General features: G+C 41.4%; 1 protein-coding gene across 1 annotated transcript; it reads left to right on the forward strand.

Moving 5' to 3' along the window:
* The first annotated feature begins 231 nt into the window (after window positions 1-231).
* Window positions 232-8,541, forward strand: LOC121614319 (high-affinity choline transporter 1-like). The gene is made up of 8 exons (XM_041948135.1): window positions 232-415; window positions 2,696-2,812; window positions 3,144-3,299; window positions 3,514-3,662; window positions 3,863-4,006; window positions 4,322-4,475; window positions 6,274-6,491; window positions 7,981-8,541. The coding sequence occupies exons 1-8, from the start codon at window positions 232-234 to the stop codon at window positions 8,539-8,541; spliced, it is 1,683 nt and encodes a 560-aa protein (XP_041804069.1).
* The last annotated feature ends 11,591 nt before the right edge of the window (window positions 8,542-20,132 follow it).

Genomic DNA, 20,132 nt, shown 5'->3' on the forward strand with positions numbered 1-20,132 from the left:
CAACAAAACAAGATGCTCAAAATGCATGAAGGCTTTTGTTCTGCCTGTGAAGTAACTAAACCTGCACCCAGCTATTTTCACCAGAGGGCATCAGTGCATCTTCAAAGTGGACAAGGTTTTTGTTTTTCCTGTCTATCTGGAAGTTCATGCCTCTTTTCAAAAACACTCAGCCAGTCAGTAGTTTAGTCAGTCAGACATCAGCAGGTGGGGAAGACAATCGACCAGTGCAACATGGCTGTCAACATCCCAGGAGTGATAGCTATGGTGTTTTTCTACCTGCTGGTCCTTGGGACCGGCATCTGGGCTTCTTTCAAGTCCAAAAGGGCACAGAAGAAAAGTGCAGCTACTGGAATGGATATGGCCCTGCTGGGAAACCGGAGCCTTAACTGCGTGGTGGGGGTCTTCACAATGACAGGTGAGGAGAGCACAGTTAACAGAACTAGGATGGAAACTGTATCGCTGGGAATTCCAAATGTTCATGATGGCATCATTCGAATGAAAACACCACGATTTCCTACTCAAACAGCCGACAAAAGCCGAATGAAATATGGGCTACAAAATATTAGAGAATAATCAGTGCTTGTACATTATAATGATGCACACAATGTAACTGTGAAGTTGAGGTTGTTTAGTTTACTAAAGCAGAGTTTAAAACACAAAAAATATCAAAATAGAAATATACAGTTGCACTGTCTCTATTTTGGTCCTCTCTACCTTACTTACTATTTTACTACTATAAAGTGCTACGACTCTCTCTACCTCCCAGATCCAACAGCACAGCCACTGCATGCAGAGCACACACTGTAGCACTTGGCCCCAGTCAACCCCTCAATCCAAACTTTGTAATCCTCCCATTTAGTCACCACTTGAGGTTGCTAGCATGGAAGAAAGTGAAGTTCACCAGGAGTTTTATCCCCTCTGCCATAACAGAACTGAATAGATGATCCTGAGTTTTAGTAAAGTATAAGAATGTGCTGGTGGTGGGTGTATGTTGTTGGATCCAGTTGTGTATTCTTCTCATTTTACACTATTTTTTTAATTCATGTTATTGCTACTATTTTTTGGGTTTACATATTTATCTCATGTTATTGATTCACCTTTTAAATGACTGTGGTGTGTGTTTTTAAACCTCACAGCGGCACAACGGAGTGGTTCTTCCTTGGGCAGTTGTGGGCTGTGCCTGACACAGATTAGACCCACATTTAAACCCATCAGAAGACATTCGGAGAGAGGCTGAAATAGGCTTATTTTATCAAGGCCAGTGGTGAATCTGCGTCTACTGCAGAAATTGGGAGACTCTGTTTTGCTTGTTAGCTTCAGAGGCGGTGTTTGGTAGAGTGTGCACACAAGGCAAAATACTTTTTGAATGCTCGAATATTAAGTCTCAAATTTTTGACTGCCATTGTAATAAAATATATAGAGAATTTGGTGATTGTTTAACACTTCTATTTTCATCCTTAGTTTTATCTATTTCTTCTTTATTATCAAGTGGGTTTTATTCCCCAGCATATTTTACATTAATTTTCTATCCCTGTTTTATGTTCATTCTATATGTTGTTGTTTTTTAATGTAAAGTACTTGGTGCATGTGATTTCTTTGTTGTTCAGCACTTTGAGATGTGAATGTTGTATAAAAGGTGCCATACAAATAAAGTTAATTATTATTAGGATGAAAACACTGCACAGAAGTCTTGCCTAAACAGCCAACAAAAGCCTAATGAAATATCGGCTAGCAAATATCTAAAATTATTGAGTGGTTTTAGATGATTATGAGGAATGTGTAAATTGGGTGAAAGTTGAGGAGGTTCAGTTTCCTAAAACAGAGTTTAAAAAGTTAATAATTAGTTAAGAAAGAATTAATTGAGTTTTCTTGCACAATTAAATACAATCTTGATAGTTACTTTTGTTGTAGATGTAGATGTTAATGACTCCAAAAATTACTGTCACTTGCTGTAGTTGCACTCAAAGTACAAGACAGATATATTGTAGTTCTTACTAAATGCTGAATGTAAATAAGATTGATTCTTATTGTGTCTGTAGCCTTTGAGCCCTTTGTCAATTAAGTCACTCTGAAGTCACAAGTGAGTCTTTGACAAGTGGTAGGAGCAAGTCGTCACTTTATGACTGCTGCCACCTAACTCTAACGAGTCCTACTGTTTACGTCAGACTCACCAAGACAGCAGGAGGTTTGAAACTGTTTGTAGAACTCTTTCACAAAGAGTTGAAACATTTTGTCTCATAATCAAGGCTGAACTGAACAAAGTAAAAGTGTCACAGGGCCCCAAACCTAAGACCCCATGTTCACTGTTTGACAGTTTTTAATTTCACTGAAAATTTAACAAGCCTAATAGGGAAGATATAATCAATCCAAATTAATAGAAACGTTTCAATTTTTGCAGTGACCTCTCTTCACCCCCACTGTTATTATTACATCACACAGATTGATTCGAATGTCTGAAACAAAACATGGAATAAATATTTTTATTTGGTTTACGAACAAACTTTGTGGAAACATTAATTTGGACAACAGGATTTTAGACAGTGACAAAATTGTGTGATTATGACATCATGAGATGATTCTTGTGAAAGTTTCTTAATGATGATGAATTATCAGCCAAGTTTTTGTCTTCTGTCCAAATAGCTGCTGTTTGTCCACTAAATTACTGTGTGTTGCTGTGTGTTAATCCATCTTGTAGCTACATGGGTTGGAGGAGGCCTCATTGTTGGCACAGTTGAGATGGTGTACACGCCTTCCTTGGGACTAACCTGGGCAGTCGTGATGTTGATGGCATACGGCTCGTCTTTTGTTATCAGTGAGTGTTTCAAATTACATCTGACAGGCTACTTTATGTCTGCATGTGTAATAAAAAAAATATAGCCTTTGGATCTAAAAAATATGAATTACGATATGTCAGAACGGATGAATAATGACAATGGCTACCTCATAGCTTGACATTAATTAAAAAACTTGTATTCATCACCGTTTCAACAGTCACAATGCTTATTTACAGAATATAATTAGCCACTGTTGCTCAAATGCTGAAAAGCTCCGCATGGCTGCTCTTCTAAAAACAAATTAATCTCCACACCTTTGATCCAGCTTTTCTAACATTGTGATGTGGTCTGTTCTTATTTTAAATCAAGCTGGCTTGGTGTTTGCCAAGCCAATGAGAGAGAGAAACTGTATGACGATGCTGGACCCTTTCTACATCAAGTATGGAAAAGTACTAACAGCTGGACTGAGCCTGGCTTCTCTAATTATTGATTTGGTCTGGCTGCCCACCTCACTACTTGGTTTAGGTACAGTACATACAAATGCACTTTACATACATATTCATTTGTAACTGTATGTTTACACTGCCTTTATCAGTTCAGTACAATACATGTATGGATGGAAATTCCTACCTTTGCTGTGGCGATGAGTTGTGGGAGTGAGTGACTACAATAAATATGAACTGGTGATATTAACACAATGACTGGTCCTAAAATTTCACTGATAAAATGTGTTTGACAGGAGGAATCATGAGTGTAGTCCTCGATTTGTCCTTTACTGTGTGCATCTGGATCTCTGCTGCCGTCGCCATTATCTACACACTGCTGGGAGGCCTCTACTCTGTGGCCTACACAGATGTTATACAGCTTTTCCTCATATTGATCAGCTTGGTGAGTTTACTATACCTTTAGTTTTTACACTGTCTGCCTTTGTGTTCTGAGGAATTGTACACAAGGCATTCAAGATTCAAGAGTCTTTATTGTCATTGAGCATGTCAATGAAATTTTCATTGACAAGGCATCAAAAACTCCAAAGGATGCCTTTAAAAGTTGTTTGTGTTTAACATTCCCATTTTTATTTGTCTCTGCAGTCGCTCTGTGTTCCCTTTGTCATGATGAATCCTCACACCATGGACATTAGCCAGACACTGATGAACAACACCTTACATGCTCCCTGGATTGGTCAACCAGACCTGAAAAAGATCTGGATACTGATTGATAACTTCTTATTCTTTGTAAGGAAGCAACGATACAGCCTATATCAAACACAGTTTAGTTTAGTTTTTACATATAGATTCAGAATTATGAGAAATAATAATAATATACAAATAGTAGACTGTTTTTTATTGTAACTAAAGAATCAGGGTGGTTGTAGGAAAATGCTATTATCTGAAACAGCATCTCTGTTAATGTCAAGGTAAAAATAACTTTTCTATGACTGTGTATATCCATTCTTTGGTGCTAGTAGCAGGCAGACATTTTGCAGCATTTACCTGATGCTGACACCACACAAGTGATTGAATTAACTAACTGTCTGTTTTATGCTTCAGGCTCTGGGGTCTCAGGGGTTCCAGTGTGTCCATCAGAGGACCATGTCGGCTTCTTCCTTAGCCACAGCCAAGCTCACATGTGTTGTTGCTGCTTTCATCTTTCTTATATCTGGGATACCTCTTATACTGCTTGGGGCAGCTGCTGCATCCACAGGTATGAACAGCTTCTGGGGTACTGGGGTAAACTGTGAAAACGTTCGACCATTTGACTTTGAGATCTCCTCAATATTAAATATGGTCACAGTGGAGATTGATGCAAATGTATCTTATCTATAGTACCAGTCAAAAGTTTGCTGTGGTAGCCTTGCTGGTTAAGTGTGCCTTGAATTTGGAATAAATTGGGACCAGTTTCAGGATCAAAGCTTCCCCACACCACCCCTGCTCCATGGTTAACAATAGGAACAACACATGCAGGTACCATACCTTCACCTTTTTCTCAGCCCAAGCAGTTCTCTTCTCTCTCTTCTTCTTCTTGGTCTCCATCTGCAGTGGTTTCTTGCAGCAATTTGACCATGAAGACCCGAATCACACAGTCTCTTTTGGACAGTTGATGTTGACTTGTGTCTGCTACCTTAAATCTGTAAAGCATTTATGTGCACACTAATTTGAGATGCCATTAATTGACAATATCTGAGACTTCAGCAGAAGGAACTCTTGGTCTTCCTTTCTGAGGGCTATACTTGTGAGAGTCAGTTTCAAGTTTGCATCTGCATTTGAAGTTCCTTCAATGTTTGACTGACCTTCATATCTTAAAGTGGCTTAATGGCTTGTTGTTTCTCTTTACTTGGTTAGCAGTTTCTTGCCAAAATATTAATTGATATTGTTGTTGTCAAATAGGACCATTTACTGTATAAAACCACAACACTGGCACAACACAACTGACGGTCTCAAATTTCTATTAAGAATTCCAAAGGCTAAAAATTCCACTTATTGACTTTTGACAAGTCACACGTTACCTGGCTGAGGGACTGCCAACAATGTGCAAAGCTGTTATTAAAGCAAAAGGTGGCTACTTCGAATCCAAAATATAAAACATATTTTGTTGATCTTTCAGAGTTTTGATGACTTTAGTATTCATCTACAATGTTGAAAATAATAAAAATAAAGAAAAAACACTGAATGGGAAGGAGTGTCCAAACTTTTGACGTTTGACTGGATTTTATTCTGAATGTTGGAAGCAATGAATTTTGTTGTATTTGCATGAGGTAAACAGAGACGTTGTGGTTTCTACATAATTAAATAGGCAAAACCAGCACCACAATATAAAGTAGTGTCATCTACATAACGATGAACTTGATGCAAGGTCGAAATGAAACACAAAATCATTTGTAAACAGGGGAGGGCCCAAAATGAATACCTGCGGCACACCCTGACAAAGGGCCATAATTAACAGTGTGAGTGCCTATGCTCATGTGCCTATGTCTTTGTATTAAACAACTTTTGAACCAGCTACATGCAATCCTCCTTTGAATAATCTTTAAAACGTCCACAGTCCTCTTAGAACACAGTGCTGCTTGATGATAAATGATCGTGAATAAGCTCACATTGATAATGCTTACATGCTGATGTTTAGCACCTCAGTGTTAGTCTGCCAACATTTCACTACACCACTTTCCTTTTGACAAATGGATCATGGTGTTTATGATGTTTCCGTGTTTGCTTCACTCAGTGATCAATATTTCAGGCTCTTCAGGAGAATATTCTTAGATTCCATGTATCAGAGTGGAGGCCAAATGATCAAGGGTTGCCTATACATTAGTGCCGACTGCGTGAAAGGTGATTTGAATGACAGGCCTTTGTAAAAAGATTAACTGGCCCCACCTTGCTCCTTATATCTTATCACACAGTGCTTAGTTCATAGATTAGTAGAAACAGTAGTCTTGTCTTAAAATCACTCAAACAATCATGGGAGCATTTTTTCAGTCTTTCCCTCTCTTGTGTCCATGCCTCAGACTGGAACCTGACTACCTATGGTTCTCCTTCTCCATATGAGCGTGGGGAAGCAGCTCTCGTTCTGCCCATCGCCCTGCAGCACCTCACCCCATTCTTCATTGCCATCATTGGTACTGGATGTGTGGCTGCCGCTGTGATGTCATCAGCTGACTCTGCTTTGCTTTCTGCAGCTTCTGTCTTCAGTGTTAACATCTACAGGAACATCCTGAGGCCTCAGGTGAAAGAATGCACTTGTTTTTGAATCTGCTTCACCACAATGAAAAAAGCTGAATAAGCCACAGTTTGTTATTGTGAAGTTTATTTTGGAAGAGAGGCGATGGAGTGCAAGACAAAGTGGCTTGTTGGACAAACAGTGTAGGAGGAAGAATGAAGAAGACTAGAGGGAGGTGTATGAAAGCAGGATAGTTCCAGTCATTTGCTGTTAACTTGTTGGGGCCCGAGCACCGAAGGTGCGAGGCCCTATTGTTTTAGTAATGTTTATTATTATTATTATTATTTTGTCTCCACGGACGTTTGGGCAATTGAGGGGGGGTTGCCATGTGCGAATTCGAAGGAAATTTTGCACCGGTGTTCGGTAGGGTGGCAGGTACGTACACAAAAAAAGCCTCGCCCCTAGCAGAGCCTAGGTGGTCGATAGCGCCCCCTAATGTGATAAAGGGACGGGGCCAGCATACTGTACAAGTTACGGACTAATCCTTCTATGGGGGTGTGTATCATACCAAGATGAACAAAAAAGGTTCTTTGATGCCATGGCCAAGCCCAACAGGAAGTGAGATAATTGGACTTTTTTAAAATTTACATACAATGGAAATTGATTAACTTGTCCTACATTCGATGAGCCTATTTTTTTGTCCACATGAGCTCAAGGCATTAACGATGAAGAATTGCGGAGGGTTTTTTGGGATCTCGTAAAAAAAAGATGGCGGCTCAATGAATTTAGGTATCTTTTTAGAAAATAGAAAAAAATACATTAAAAATGTGTGCAGTATTTCCCAGTGCTGTGCCTTCACAGGGTATTGTGTATTATGACTACAAACATTTCTATGTCTTATAAGTGAAAATATAGCATAGCGCCACCATGTGGTAGATGAATTAGGTACTAAAAATGTTGTATTTGATGTACTTGTCCTACACCGTACATCCAATGAGCGTAGAATCTTTTCCACATGAGCTCAAGGCATTGACGCTGAAGAATTGCGGAGGGTTTTTCGAGATCTCGTAAAATAACAAAATGGCGGCTCGATGAATTTAGGTATCTTTTTAAAAAATAGAAAAACAAATATTAGAAAACTGTGCAGTCTTGCCACTGCATGAACTGTTGCACAGTTCTTCTCCTTCTTCTTCTTCATCTTTCTCTCTCCCTCTCTATCTCTCTCTCTTTCTGTGTGTGTGAGGTGGGATTCATTAGAAGCTAATAGTGGTATGCACTTCAACAACAGCCTCCGAAGCCAATTGAAATGTTGGAAAGTTTACAATTTGATTTTAACAATATTATTCTATCGCTTACTTTACTCGTGTCTCTGTACTGTGCAAATACTTTTGTAGCTCATATCCCTTCTGATCTGTTTGCCCGGTAACAAAGAAGGTCAATATGATGATCTGGCCATATAGGAAAAGATGATGGGCTCGCTTCGAGCCGTCGGTGCGAGGGCCCTTTATCGCTGCTTGCGGCTTTAATTCTTCTTCCTCTCTTTTCTCTTCCTCAGGCATCAGACAGAGAGAGTCAGTGGGCAATTCGTGCTGCTGTGGTGGTCGTGGGCTTGGTTGGTACATCACTCACCAACCTGAAAAACAGCGTCATAGTGTTCTGGTTCCTTGGTGGTGAAGTGGCCTACATTGTAGTCTTCCCTCAACTCCTCTGTGTCCTCTTCTTCAACATCTCCAATGGTTACGGGGCTATTATGGGCTGCCTGGTGGGAGTTGTGTTGAGACTGCTCAGTGGAGACCCATCTCTCGGGTTAGCACCAGTCATACACTTCCCAGGATGCACTCTTGAGGACGGGGTTTATGTCCAGTACTCTCCAGTCAGGACCATCTCCATGCTGTCTGCCATTGCTGCCATCTTGTCATTCTCCTACCTGGCTTCTGTGCTCTTCAACAAAGGCATGCTTCCTGAGAAGTGGGATGTGTTCAAAGTGAAAGTCCAGCAAACAGCACAACCACAGACACCAACAGATGCTGCCACAGAACATAACGAGAATGAGAAACTGAGCAGAAACAACTCTGAGGCCGAGGCATCAGAGCCAATGATGAGCACAAATTGCTAGTGTTCCTTTTTTTTGTGATCAAATTTTTACTTTATTTACAGATGCATATGCAGCAATACAGAAAAAGATTACAACCAGTGCCTCTGAACAAGAGCAATATGCATGCCAAGAATAGAACAATAACAATCGAAAATAATTAAAAGACCATAAAAGGAAAAAGAAAAAGGGGAAAAGAGAAGAAAAAAAAAACATCCCACCCCAGTCCAGGCCACTATTCCTAGAAATAATTCGTTTAAAAAGCTTTTGAGGTGTACAGACAGTGATTGCCACATTTCTATTGTTTTCTCTTTTCGCCCCCATGCACTCGGGCTGTTGATACTTCCAGGTACACAATATCTAGATATGTTAGAACCCATATTCGAAAAGAAAGCAAGTGTGGAGGCTTCCAACGCTTGGCCACCAGCTTTTTTGCTGCTGTAAATCCAGCTAATAATGCTCTCTTTTGGTTCAACGTTAAGCCCAAATTAGAGAGATCATTTAAAATGAGGGCAAAGGGCGAATGAGGACAATCAATCCCAAATATCTTTGAAAGGTTGGAGGCTACAATCCCCCAGAATCTGGAGCATTCCCAAAACATATGAAAGAAAGTACCAGTAGCTTTCATGGAGCGGAAAGTTTCCTCTGTGTCAAGTACACTAGGTGGACAAAGTTATAATGTATTTACTGGTGATCAGGATTCCTGGATACTAATACTATGTTGGACCAGACTTTGTTCCAATCAAAAGCTGGGTCCAGATCAAGGATGTCAGCCCTCCATAAAGCATCTAATGCCAAGGGATGTTGTGCTGTAACATTAACCGATAGAGTTTGGAAACCAAACCACTTGTGCCTCTTGTGCTGAGTAGAATTTTATGAAATGAGTGTGGTGTGAGAGGACTCTGTAATGGAACTCCACTAGCCTTTAGAGCTGATCGCAGTTGCAAATAAAAGAAAAAAGAAGAACTTGGTAAATTAAATTTTGAGCATAATTCTTGAAAGGAATGTAAGCCCTCATTACCATAAATGTCCCCCAGTGCACGCACACCCCTGTCTTTCCAGCAAGGAAACTGAATAGGATGGCCACCATCAAAATTCTAGTATTGTTATACAGCAGGGAACCGGGGTTCCATGCAGAGGGGCATCCACACAGCTTCTCCGCTGATCTACATACTGATAACATTTGTGAGACAATGGGGCCGAACTCCCGACGACATTGAGCTATGGATATGTTTGAAAACAAAAGATCTAGGAGAGAACAAGGGCTCACCAAGCTCTCCTCCAGCGCACGCCAAGACACTGGCACCTCAGGCTGTAGCCAGGTTAATAATGGTCTAAGTGTAAATGCCCAACTGTAAAGTTTAAAAGCTGGAGACAGACCACCAGCCTGTCTCTCCCTCTGCATTGCAGAAAGACTGATGCAAGGCTGTTTGGATTGCCATAAAATTTTTTTACTACTGTCTGCAATTTACTCCAATACTTGGAAGGCGGTGGGACAGGTAACATGGAACTGAAAAAATTTACTCTAGGAAGAATGTTCATTTTAATTATTGACAACCTACTCTGAGGTGAGTTTGGCAATGTAGACCACCTGTCTAAGTCAGAAGTAATTTTACTGAATAAACTGTTATAATTGTTTTTGGCTGTCACTGGAATTGAAGGAAAAATTTCTATGCCCAAATATGTAAAGTTTTTGACAACTGGAATAGTTGCAGGGACGGAGGCATTAACCATTGCCTGATTTAGCGGTAACAAAGCTGATTTAAGCCAGTTTATTTTAAAACCAGATAATTTACCATACCGATCAAAAATGGACAAAATATGCGAGAGACCTTGCACATCGTTATTGAGATACAATAAGACATCGTCAGCATATAATGAAATATGGTGACGTGTTCCATTGATTGCGATTGGTGATAGATCAGGTGACTGACGGATGGTCTGTGCCAGTGGCTCAAGGGAAAGCGCAAACAGCATTGGGCTTAGGGGACAGCCCTGTCTTGAGCCTCTTGAGATAACAAAGGGGGAAGAGCACTTCTTGCCCGTAAGCACTACAGCTGTTGGATTGTTATACAATACCTTAATCATGTTCATAAATGGAGCACCAAAACCCATGGCCTCCAACACGGACCACAAAAAAGGCCACTCTAGGCGGTCAAAGGCCTTCATTGCGTCAAGTGAAAGGACTGCTGCTGGGTTGCTCAGGCCTTGGGCAACATCCATGACATGTAGGAGTCTCCTGACATTGTCTGAGGCTAATCTACATTTAATGAATCCTGTCTGATCACTGTGTATGTGTTTGGTCATGTGACCCTGAAGTCGCAAAGCCAACACTTTGGCATATATTTTTAAGTCTGCATTTAAAAGCGATGTAGGCCTGTAACTAGCACATTCCACCGGGTCCTTGTCTTTTTTAAGAAGCAAGGTGATTAAAGCAGTGTTAACATCTCTAAAAAAAGAACCAATTCCAAGCGAAAACTGTATCATGTCAACAAGTAAGGGACCAATTAAGGGCCAGAAGGTAACATAAAACTCAGGCGGGATCCCATCTGGGCCCGGTGATTTACCTTTATGCATGGCTTTTGCAGCTGTCTCAATTTCATGAGCGGTTATAGAGGCATTTAGCTGTTCAGATTCATTAGTGGAGAGACTTTCCATATGAATATTATTTAAAAAGCCTTCACATGCAAATTTATCAAAGCAATTCTCAGAGCTGTACAAAACTTTATAAAAAGAAGCAAAGACGTCATTGACCTTTTTAGGATCGCTCAATTGTTAGCCTTCCTGTGTGTACAGTCGTATCTGCTGTCTCCAAATATAATATAGACCAGTAAATACTAGTGTAGAGTCGTCACACAAATTTTTGTATCCAAAAAACAAATGTATTGTGTTGGAAGGTGCACATTAATTCCAATCAAAGTATGTAAAATATCAAAGTGTAGTGTGATGGTTGGATCACTGCTCTCACAGCACATTCATACACATTAGGAATTTTCTCTCTCCGATTGGTTTCTGTGTTGTGTAGTTCATTGGACATACACATTAGTTTTCCCTGGTTCTGAAAGTGTCTCAAGACACAATGTAATAATATAATACAATATATTTGTAATATTTGACTTTTCTTTGCATTCAGGTGTACTGTTTTTGTAATTTGCGATTTTGGGAAGATGCTGTTGTGCAGCAGGGTAATTCCGCTTTTTGCTTTTACTTGTCCAGTGTGACAAAATTGTAGGTGTAAAAAATATTAAAATTTGAGAATGTGACCCCATTTCAGTGTGTTTTGTTGTCAATTGTATGTTGTTATAATGTTATATCATCAGGGATTTTTAACCTTTTGGTACAACAGATGTATAAAATATTTTATCTTACCTGAGAATTAACACCAAAAATATGATCTTTCACATTTATTAATGAATTTAATTAAACTACCCACCGTAGGTCTATATGCCTATCGTGAAACCAGAAGCTCAGAGTGAGGGCCTTGATTGATCATTATATGTAGTTTATGAAATCAATACGTACAGACAGTGAGAGATTACTGGCGTCTGAATAGCTGATTGAGGCTAGCCATTAATCCATCCATCCATCCATCCATTGTGGTGGCACCAGGCTGAGCAAGGTAGTAAGATGCTCCTCTGCCCAACGATGTTTCCCAGCTCCTGTTGAGGGATTGTGACGCACTCCCAAGCCAGATGAGATGTATAATCTTTCCAGTCTGTTCTGGGTCTACTCCAAGCCCTCCTGCAACAGCTGGTTGTGGCCAGAAAACCAAATGCAGACTGACTGGTAAGTCCAAATCCCAGCTCCCTCTGAGCTCAACTCTCTCTTTACCATAGTGACCATGTTACTGCTGACGATGCACCTGCAATCGTCAATGTCTGCACTAAAGTGGTAAATCAGTGCAGTCAATGCTTCATTTTGTTCTCACTCATTAACAAGAACCTGAGATACTTAAACTCCTTCACTTGGGGCAACAACTCACTCCCAGCCATGGCCTGAGAACTGGAGGTGCTGACTCTCATCTCGACAGCTTCCCAGTTGACTGCAACGTGCTCCTGTGAATGATAAGGTCACGGTCTGATGAAGCCAACAGAACTACATCATCTGCAACTGGTCCCAATGGACCTCAGGGCATGTCAGACCACTGACTCCTTTAAATAGACTGAGATGTCATTTTTTGTCCTCACTGAACATACATAACATATTAAAGTGGTGATAAAACAAAATGGCAAATGCTTACACATTGACCAACAACGCTGTCCTCTTTTAGTTTGGCTGGGCTGATTGTAATTCTCAATTTATTTAACAATTTTAACACAATGGAAAGTTTCTCCTCTCTTTCCTGCTTGTCTTCCTCTTACATGCTGCCTCTTCTTCTTCTCATATTTTTCACTGGGCTGTCCAACCTGTGAGTGTAAAGTTCCAGAGGGGTGGGTGGTCGACTCTGTTTTCTAAAATTATCCTTGGGTTCTAGCCACTACATTTGACAGACACAGCAATGTGACGTCATGTGATGATAAATTCAGCTTCTGACCTTTTAACACAGCAACTTTCTGAGCAGTAGACAGGATCCAATGGATCTCAGTGACTGTCAGTTTTACTCATTTTATCATATTTTCTTATTTTGCATTCATATGTTGGTTGCTGTTCAGTGTGAATAGTGTGAAATATGAATTTGTGTATATGAAATACAAATACAACATTCTGGATACATCTCTTCATTCTTCAATATGCTCTTGGCTCTTGTTAAAGTCTGGCAGACGGAAAGTTGCAGAACAAAAAGAAATATGTTTATTGTCGAGCAAAAGCAACACACTGTACCTTAAACTGAGATAAGACTGGAGTTAGACATTGTGATGACCCTGGTTTTACCAGTCCTGGCTCACTGATGTTTAGGGCAACATGGAAATGACAGTACAAAAACAATTTTCATCCAAGAAAGAGAAGTAGTCTGTGGTTGGGGGAAAAAGGAAGAGTGCACACAGACACACAAAATGTTACAGAATCCAATTACTTTATTTGAGTCATAAGAGTGGAGCCTGGAGATTTGGATGTAGTCAGCTCTGTGAAGCATGTATGGATGAATGACAGGATATGTGTGACTAAAAAGAGGACATGTGTGGGGGACATGAAGACATGTTGATGCTAACGGAGCACAGCCTGGGACAGCAGCCCTGTCACCTCTCACTCAAAGGTTGTTTGTTGTAACATGATGGAGCTCTGGGATGATTACTGGGGATCACTTTCAGAAGGATTTTGTGTCACACTATCCACACACTTACAATATCTGTTGGAAGTGTTAATCAATAACACTGTCATTACAAATCTAATTCCATGATGTTAATTGTAAATGATACTTAAAGTAATGCAGTAACCACACAAATGATTAAACATGAGTTAAAAGACAACAAATCATTCATGTGACATCACTGTATAGATCTGAATCTTAGGTGTCCATCTAGTGGCAAAACAGTGCATTAAAAATGATGAGAGTGTGGCAACAGACCTTCAAACTAAAAATCATCTTGCCTCCTTCTATGAAGTGTTTGGATCGATATGAACTATATCTCATTTATGACAATGAGATAATAGACAGACACTAAATATTTTTAGTTATTTTTAATGTGGAAAATGTAACATCTGAGCACACTCATTGATAAAGCATCACAAATCAAAGCTGCAATGTACATTTAGTTTCAATATATTGTCTGAAAACTGTTTTTAATTCTCTGAAAGGTGCCCTCATGGGTCCAGTGAACATACCAAAGTTTTCAGAAGCCCAGCTTGTTACTGTATGTGTGGATATATTTTGGGTAACATGCACAAAACACCAAGAATATTTCCATTTGATGTGCATACCCAACATAAAACCTGAATAAAACAGAATGTGATGCTCCACCTTTTTGACACATACTCATAAAACAGCACAACGACAATATATTTTATCTTTGACCTCATCATCTTCGTTGATTTTTGTAAATATCTGGTTATTCTGAATCTGATGCAGCAAGACAAACAAGTTTCAAACAAACAAGAGCAACAACAGACTGGGAAAGATGTGGAACGCTCCAAAAACACCTGTTTGGAACATTCCACAGGTAAACCGGTTGATAGTATCATGATTAAAAGGCTCAGTGGTTCACAGCGAGGATGGAGCGAGGTTCACAAGAGATCTACTGTGGTAGCTGCAATCCCTTCAAAATGCTTTGCTACCCCAGCTGCAATAATATTCATATTGTTTTTTGTAAAATATATATGAAAGGTTGTGGCCTGTCGGAATTTTTCAAGGGTTGAATTTTAGCTGTCCAAGTGCCGTGAACGCAGCAGGACATGACGCTCCCCGCAGACTGTGAAAAGTTGAGATCTCAGGTGGATGAAACAGGATAGACACGCGGTGAAAAAACAGATTTTATCGCCATAAAATAAGAAACTAATAAACAGCTTTGCCACAGTGTGGTGCCAGCAGCCTTTGGCGACAGACGGCAGCTGTCCCTGCAGCTCATTGGTTTCCCGGCCCGTCAGTTTTCTGAGCAGCCTCCCAGTACACAGACGTCGTCACTGCTTACATCACCAAATGCATCGATGATGTAACAGTAACAAAGACCATCACTGTCCGGGCCAATCAAAAGCCGTGGCTGACAGGTGAGGTCCACAGGCTGCTGAAGGCCCGTAACACGGCCTTTAGAGAAGGAGACGAGGAGGGCCTGAGGACAGCCAGAGCCAACCTGTCACGCGGCATCAGAGAGGTCAAGAAGGTGTACTCCAGGAGGATAGCTCATCGCTTCAGTGACAGCAGGGATACGCAGAGCCTGTGGCGAGGGATACAGACCATCACGGACTACAAACCCCCACCGCAGACCTGTGACAGCTCCACCCCCCTGCTAAATGAGCTGAATGACTTCTTTGCTCGCTTCGAAGCACACAACAGCACACCTGCACAAAAATCCCCATCCCCTCCCGGCGAACAGGTGCTGTCGCTGTCCCCTGACAGTGTGAGGAGGACACTCAGCAGGATCAACGCTCGCAAAGCTTCTGGTCCTGACAACATTCCTGGTCGCGTGCTGAGGGACTGTGCCGGAGAGCTCACGGATGTCTTCACAGACATCTTCAACATCTCGCTGAGCCAAGCTGTTGTCCCCACATGCTTCAAAACCACCACCATCATCCCTGTCCCGAAGAAGTCGTCGCCCTCCTGTTTCAACGACTACCGTCCGGTAGCAGTCACCCCCATCCTCATGAAGTGCTTCGAACGGCTAGTGTTGAAACACATCAAGACTGTCCTCCCACCCTCCCTGGACCCCTTACAGTTTTCTTATCGGACATGTTCATAGACTTCAGCTCAGCATTCAACACAATCATCCCACAACAGCTCATCACAAAACTGGACCAGCTGGGACTAAACACCTCCCTGTGCAACTGGCTGCTGGACTTCCTGACTGGGAGACCTCAGGCAGTTCGGGTCGGCAGGAACACATCCAGCACCACCACACTGAACACGGGGGCCCCCCAAGGATGTGTGCTGAGCCCCCTCCTCTTCACCCTGCTGACCCACGACTGCACACCGTCCCACAGCTCCAACCTCCTCGTCAAGTTCGCCGATGACACAACTGTGGTGGGTCTCATCAGCAACGACGACGAGGCAGACTACAGGAGCGAGGTGAGCCGCCTGGCCTCGTGGTGTAAACACAACAATCTCTCTCTGAATGTGGAGAAGACGAAGGAGATTGTTGTGGACTTCAGGAGAAGACGCCCCCAGTATGCCCCCCTTACCATCAATGGTGCTACTGTGGAGAGGGTAAGCAGCACCAAATTCCTGGGTGTGCACGTCACTGAGGACTTCTCCTGGACCACCCACACTACATCGCTGGCCAAGAAAGCGAACCAGCGCCTCTACTTCCTCCGCAAACTGAGGAGAGCTAGAGCCCCGACCCCCATCATGCACACCTTCTACAGAGGCACCATTGAGAGCGTCCTGACCAGCAGCATCACCGTGTGGTATGGCGCCTGCTCCACGTCCTGCGCATCGTGAGAGCAGCCGAGAAGATCGTCGGTGCTTCTCTCCCCTCCCTCCACGACCTCTACACCTCCCGCCTCACTCGCAAAGCCCTCTGCATTGCGAGAGACCCCACCCACCCGTCACACAGCCTCTTCAGCCTGCTGCCATCAGGGAGGAGACTGCAGAGTCTGCGGGCCAAGACCAGCAGACTGCGGGACAGCTTCGTCCACCAGGCTGTCAGGATGCTGAACTCTCTCCCTGCCCTCCCCCTCCTCCACACAAACACTCAACCTGGACTATAACTTCCCCCCAACACACACACACACACACACACTCCCTGGCTGGACACTGAAATACACCCCGCTGCCCGCCCCCCCACCACCACCACCACCACCACCACCACACCACACACACACACACACACACACCCTGGACTCTAAATGCCCCCCACCACACACACACACCCTGGACTCTGACATGCCCCCACCACACACACTCACACACACACACACACACACACGTATACACCCTGGACTCTACAAACTCTCACTGATGTGAACCCCTCCCCTCAGGAAAACAACACACTGTCACTTTATTCACCACCAGTTGTTAAGCTAATTCTTTTTGCACTACCGTTTACATTTGCACTATTACATTCTCAATGTTTCATTGTTTAGTTTGTACAGTTTTTATTTAGATTGTACAGTTTTTTATTTATCTCTTTTCTAATATATGTCCTGTCACAAAGGGTTGAAGAGTAACGCAATTTCGATTCTCTCGATTCTTTGTCCTGTACATACTGCAGAATTGACAATAAAGCTGACCTTGACTTGACTTTGACTTTGACAGTCCCGTAAATGTGTGTATAAGTGTTGAGGATTGTGACCTCTGATGCTGATTTTTTGCCTAATTGACCACTGTAGGATTGAATGAGTACAGCGATGTATTCTGGGTACAGAGCAGTTTCTGAAAATATAAAAGAAGAAACAAATTGCGTACTGCTGGAAATCAAATACAGTAAATAAACACTTCACAGTAAATAAAATGCATTACATCTGTATCAATCAATTCAATCAGTCAATCAATCTAATCTTCATAAGTTCTGCTTCAATCATGTAACATACACATGCAAACTGAAGGTAATCTGAAGGCTAACGGCCAAACAACTACTCAGTTATCTTAGACATGACTAACTCGTGATCATACTAACAGGAAAAAAACGGACATTTTAAAGAGAGCAAATATACACCAGGAGGAACACAACACTATCGGAAGAGGTAAGTATTATGTACACATTCATTTCTAACTTACATTGTCAGTGACTGCCGCACCGTTGTAAACATGTCAAGTTGAGAACGCAAGAGCAACTGACATAAACGGTCTTCAAATTAAAACGCCCACTTCAAAATAAAAGCATGATTACATTCTTAACTTGAACACTTGGAGAATTCTTTAACATATAAGCATATCAACATCCACTCGTGTAAATACTGCCGCAGACGGATTGTGGTGCGGATGTTGCGGGATGTTTTGGACGTAAACCCAAATATTCACTTGTGTTCCTGTGTCTCCGGATTGAAGCATCTTTGAAGTTCTGCAGACAAACTTCTACAAATTTCATATTCTTTCAGAGTTTTGAAAGTGCAACATAGAAACTCATTCGGTCTTAAAAGCACTAAAATCATTCACTCCAAGCCCCAAACAAAAAGCCACATGGCGCATGAATGCAGCAACAGTTGGTTCAGTGCTGCGTGCCGGATAGTTCTCACTTATTTGCACACTATGAGTCCTGACTACAGCTGATTGCTGAGGTGTGTAAATGTGAGTACACATAATGAATATGTAATCCCCATCAGTCACCATCTAGTCAAGAGCACCCATGAGTGCTGAGCATTATGAATGCATTATAATTTGCTATGAATGTGCCCATAATGCCCTTCTGATGTGGTCTTCATACTGAGAATATCAAAGAGTGCAATGGCAAACTGACAAATGCTTAGGATTTGTGCAAGAACTGTGCAGTGAAATGTCTATACTATAAACCCCCTTTATAAACAAGATAAAAACATGTGTGGCTGTGTCATCTGAACAGGGCAAATTAAGTAGAGCTATATCGTAATGCAACAGCAACAGTAAAGAAACGGCAGCATCACTGAAGTCCAAAAGAATGTGGCGACAAAAGACCTGGATTTAGCAGGAAAACACCAGGGGGAGCGAGTGGGCTTTCAAAATCTCACAAGAAAAACTGATCAGTTCTTCTTGTGAATAAGTCTGCATTTCTGCTCTCTCTGCTGTCAAACTAGAATTATTACAGAACGATGGAGGATGTAAGAAGATTTTGAAGGACGTGGTGTTAAAAAGATGCACTTTGCTGTGTTGGGGATGATGAACTGATTTTTGGGAGTGTGCTGAGATGATTTACACTCTGTGAATCGTGTTTCACTGATTTGCATCCTCTTCAGCATCTTAAATTTTTACCAAAGTGTTTTGAAAATGGAAAAAAAAAATCTCTCTCTGCTCTCTCTCTCAGAAAATGTAAGATAAACCGTTGAGATGAGTACACTGATCAGTAGTATACAGTATACTAAACCACAATTCAACTGTTGTAGCACAACCATCAACAGGAACAAACACAAACTTTGTAATGACAAGTGCAACCACTAGATGGTCATAGAGGCTAAAGAAACAATCACACACACACACACACACACACACACTTCTACAATTTACAAATCTCCTTGTAGTTTTGGTTTTGCAAAATTTCACATTCACCATTTAAAAATGGTCCAAAAATAATCTTTGTATCGAGGTGCCCAGGAAAGTGCAGTTTATTTATATGGCACATTTAAAAACAACAACAATTGACCAAAAGTGTTTTACAGTCAACAGTTACAGGTATGCATTATATATATTTGTGTGTGTGTGTGTGTGTGTGTGTATATATATATTTTTGTATGTGTATATATATATATACACAAACACATACACAAACACAAGAGTGTTTCAGGTTTCACAAAGGTGGTCGAAGTCATTTCAGATTTTAGGTTTCATCCTGTTTCAACAAGAACTGACCACTCACCCACTTGTTTCATTATCACAAAGTCTGCAGCATTTTAATAATTGCACACTTAATATGTGATTGACGACACCCACTTGCACCAATCAATACGACACTTATATATCGTCAGAAAAAAATTTGGGTGTGGTGGAGTATTCCCTCCCCCCTCCATTAGCCAGCTGATGTGCCCTTGAGCAAGGCACGTAACCCCCCAATATGCTCCCCGGGCGCTTGATTACAGCCCACTGCTCCTGTATTTGGTTCACTGCATGTTGCATGTTGCATGTGTGTTTCTTAAACAGTGATGGGTGGAATGCAGAGATTTCCCCAAGTCATGGGATGAACAAAGTAAATAAAATAAAATTAAATTAAAATTTTAGACTTCAGGCCCCTGAGCATGAGCACCTAAAGTGGTCAATGTCTGTCCACTGTGTTTTCAAGAACACATTTTTGGTACATACGATATTTTGATACTGTCAATACTGATACTGTCAAGTTCTATCGTGTTGTTTTTCAAAAAATCTATCATGGTGGACTTCTTATGGTCCAAGAGGCTTTTAT

Source organism: Chelmon rostratus, chromosome 11, assembly GCF_017976325.1.
Source record: "Chelmon rostratus isolate fCheRos1 chromosome 11, fCheRos1.pri, whole genome shotgun sequence".
Taxonomy (NCBI): domain Eukaryota; kingdom Metazoa; phylum Chordata; class Actinopteri; order Chaetodontiformes; family Chaetodontidae; genus Chelmon; species Chelmon rostratus.

Excerpts from the sequence above, each read along its gene's own strand:
- LOC121614319 (XM_041948135.1), top strand. The coding sequence starts at position 232 with ATGGCTGTCAACATCCCAGGAGTGATAGCTATGGTGTTTTTCTACCTG. Across the intron at positions 3,663-3,862 it reads TCCTCATATTGATCAGCTTG|TCGCTCTGTGTTCCCTTTGT; the intron begins GTGAGTTTACTA and ends TTGTCTCTGCAG. Across the intron at positions 4,007-4,321 it reads TTGATAACTTCTTATTCTTT|GCTCTGGGGTCTCAGGGGTT; the intron begins GTAAGGAAGCAA and ends TTTATGCTTCAG.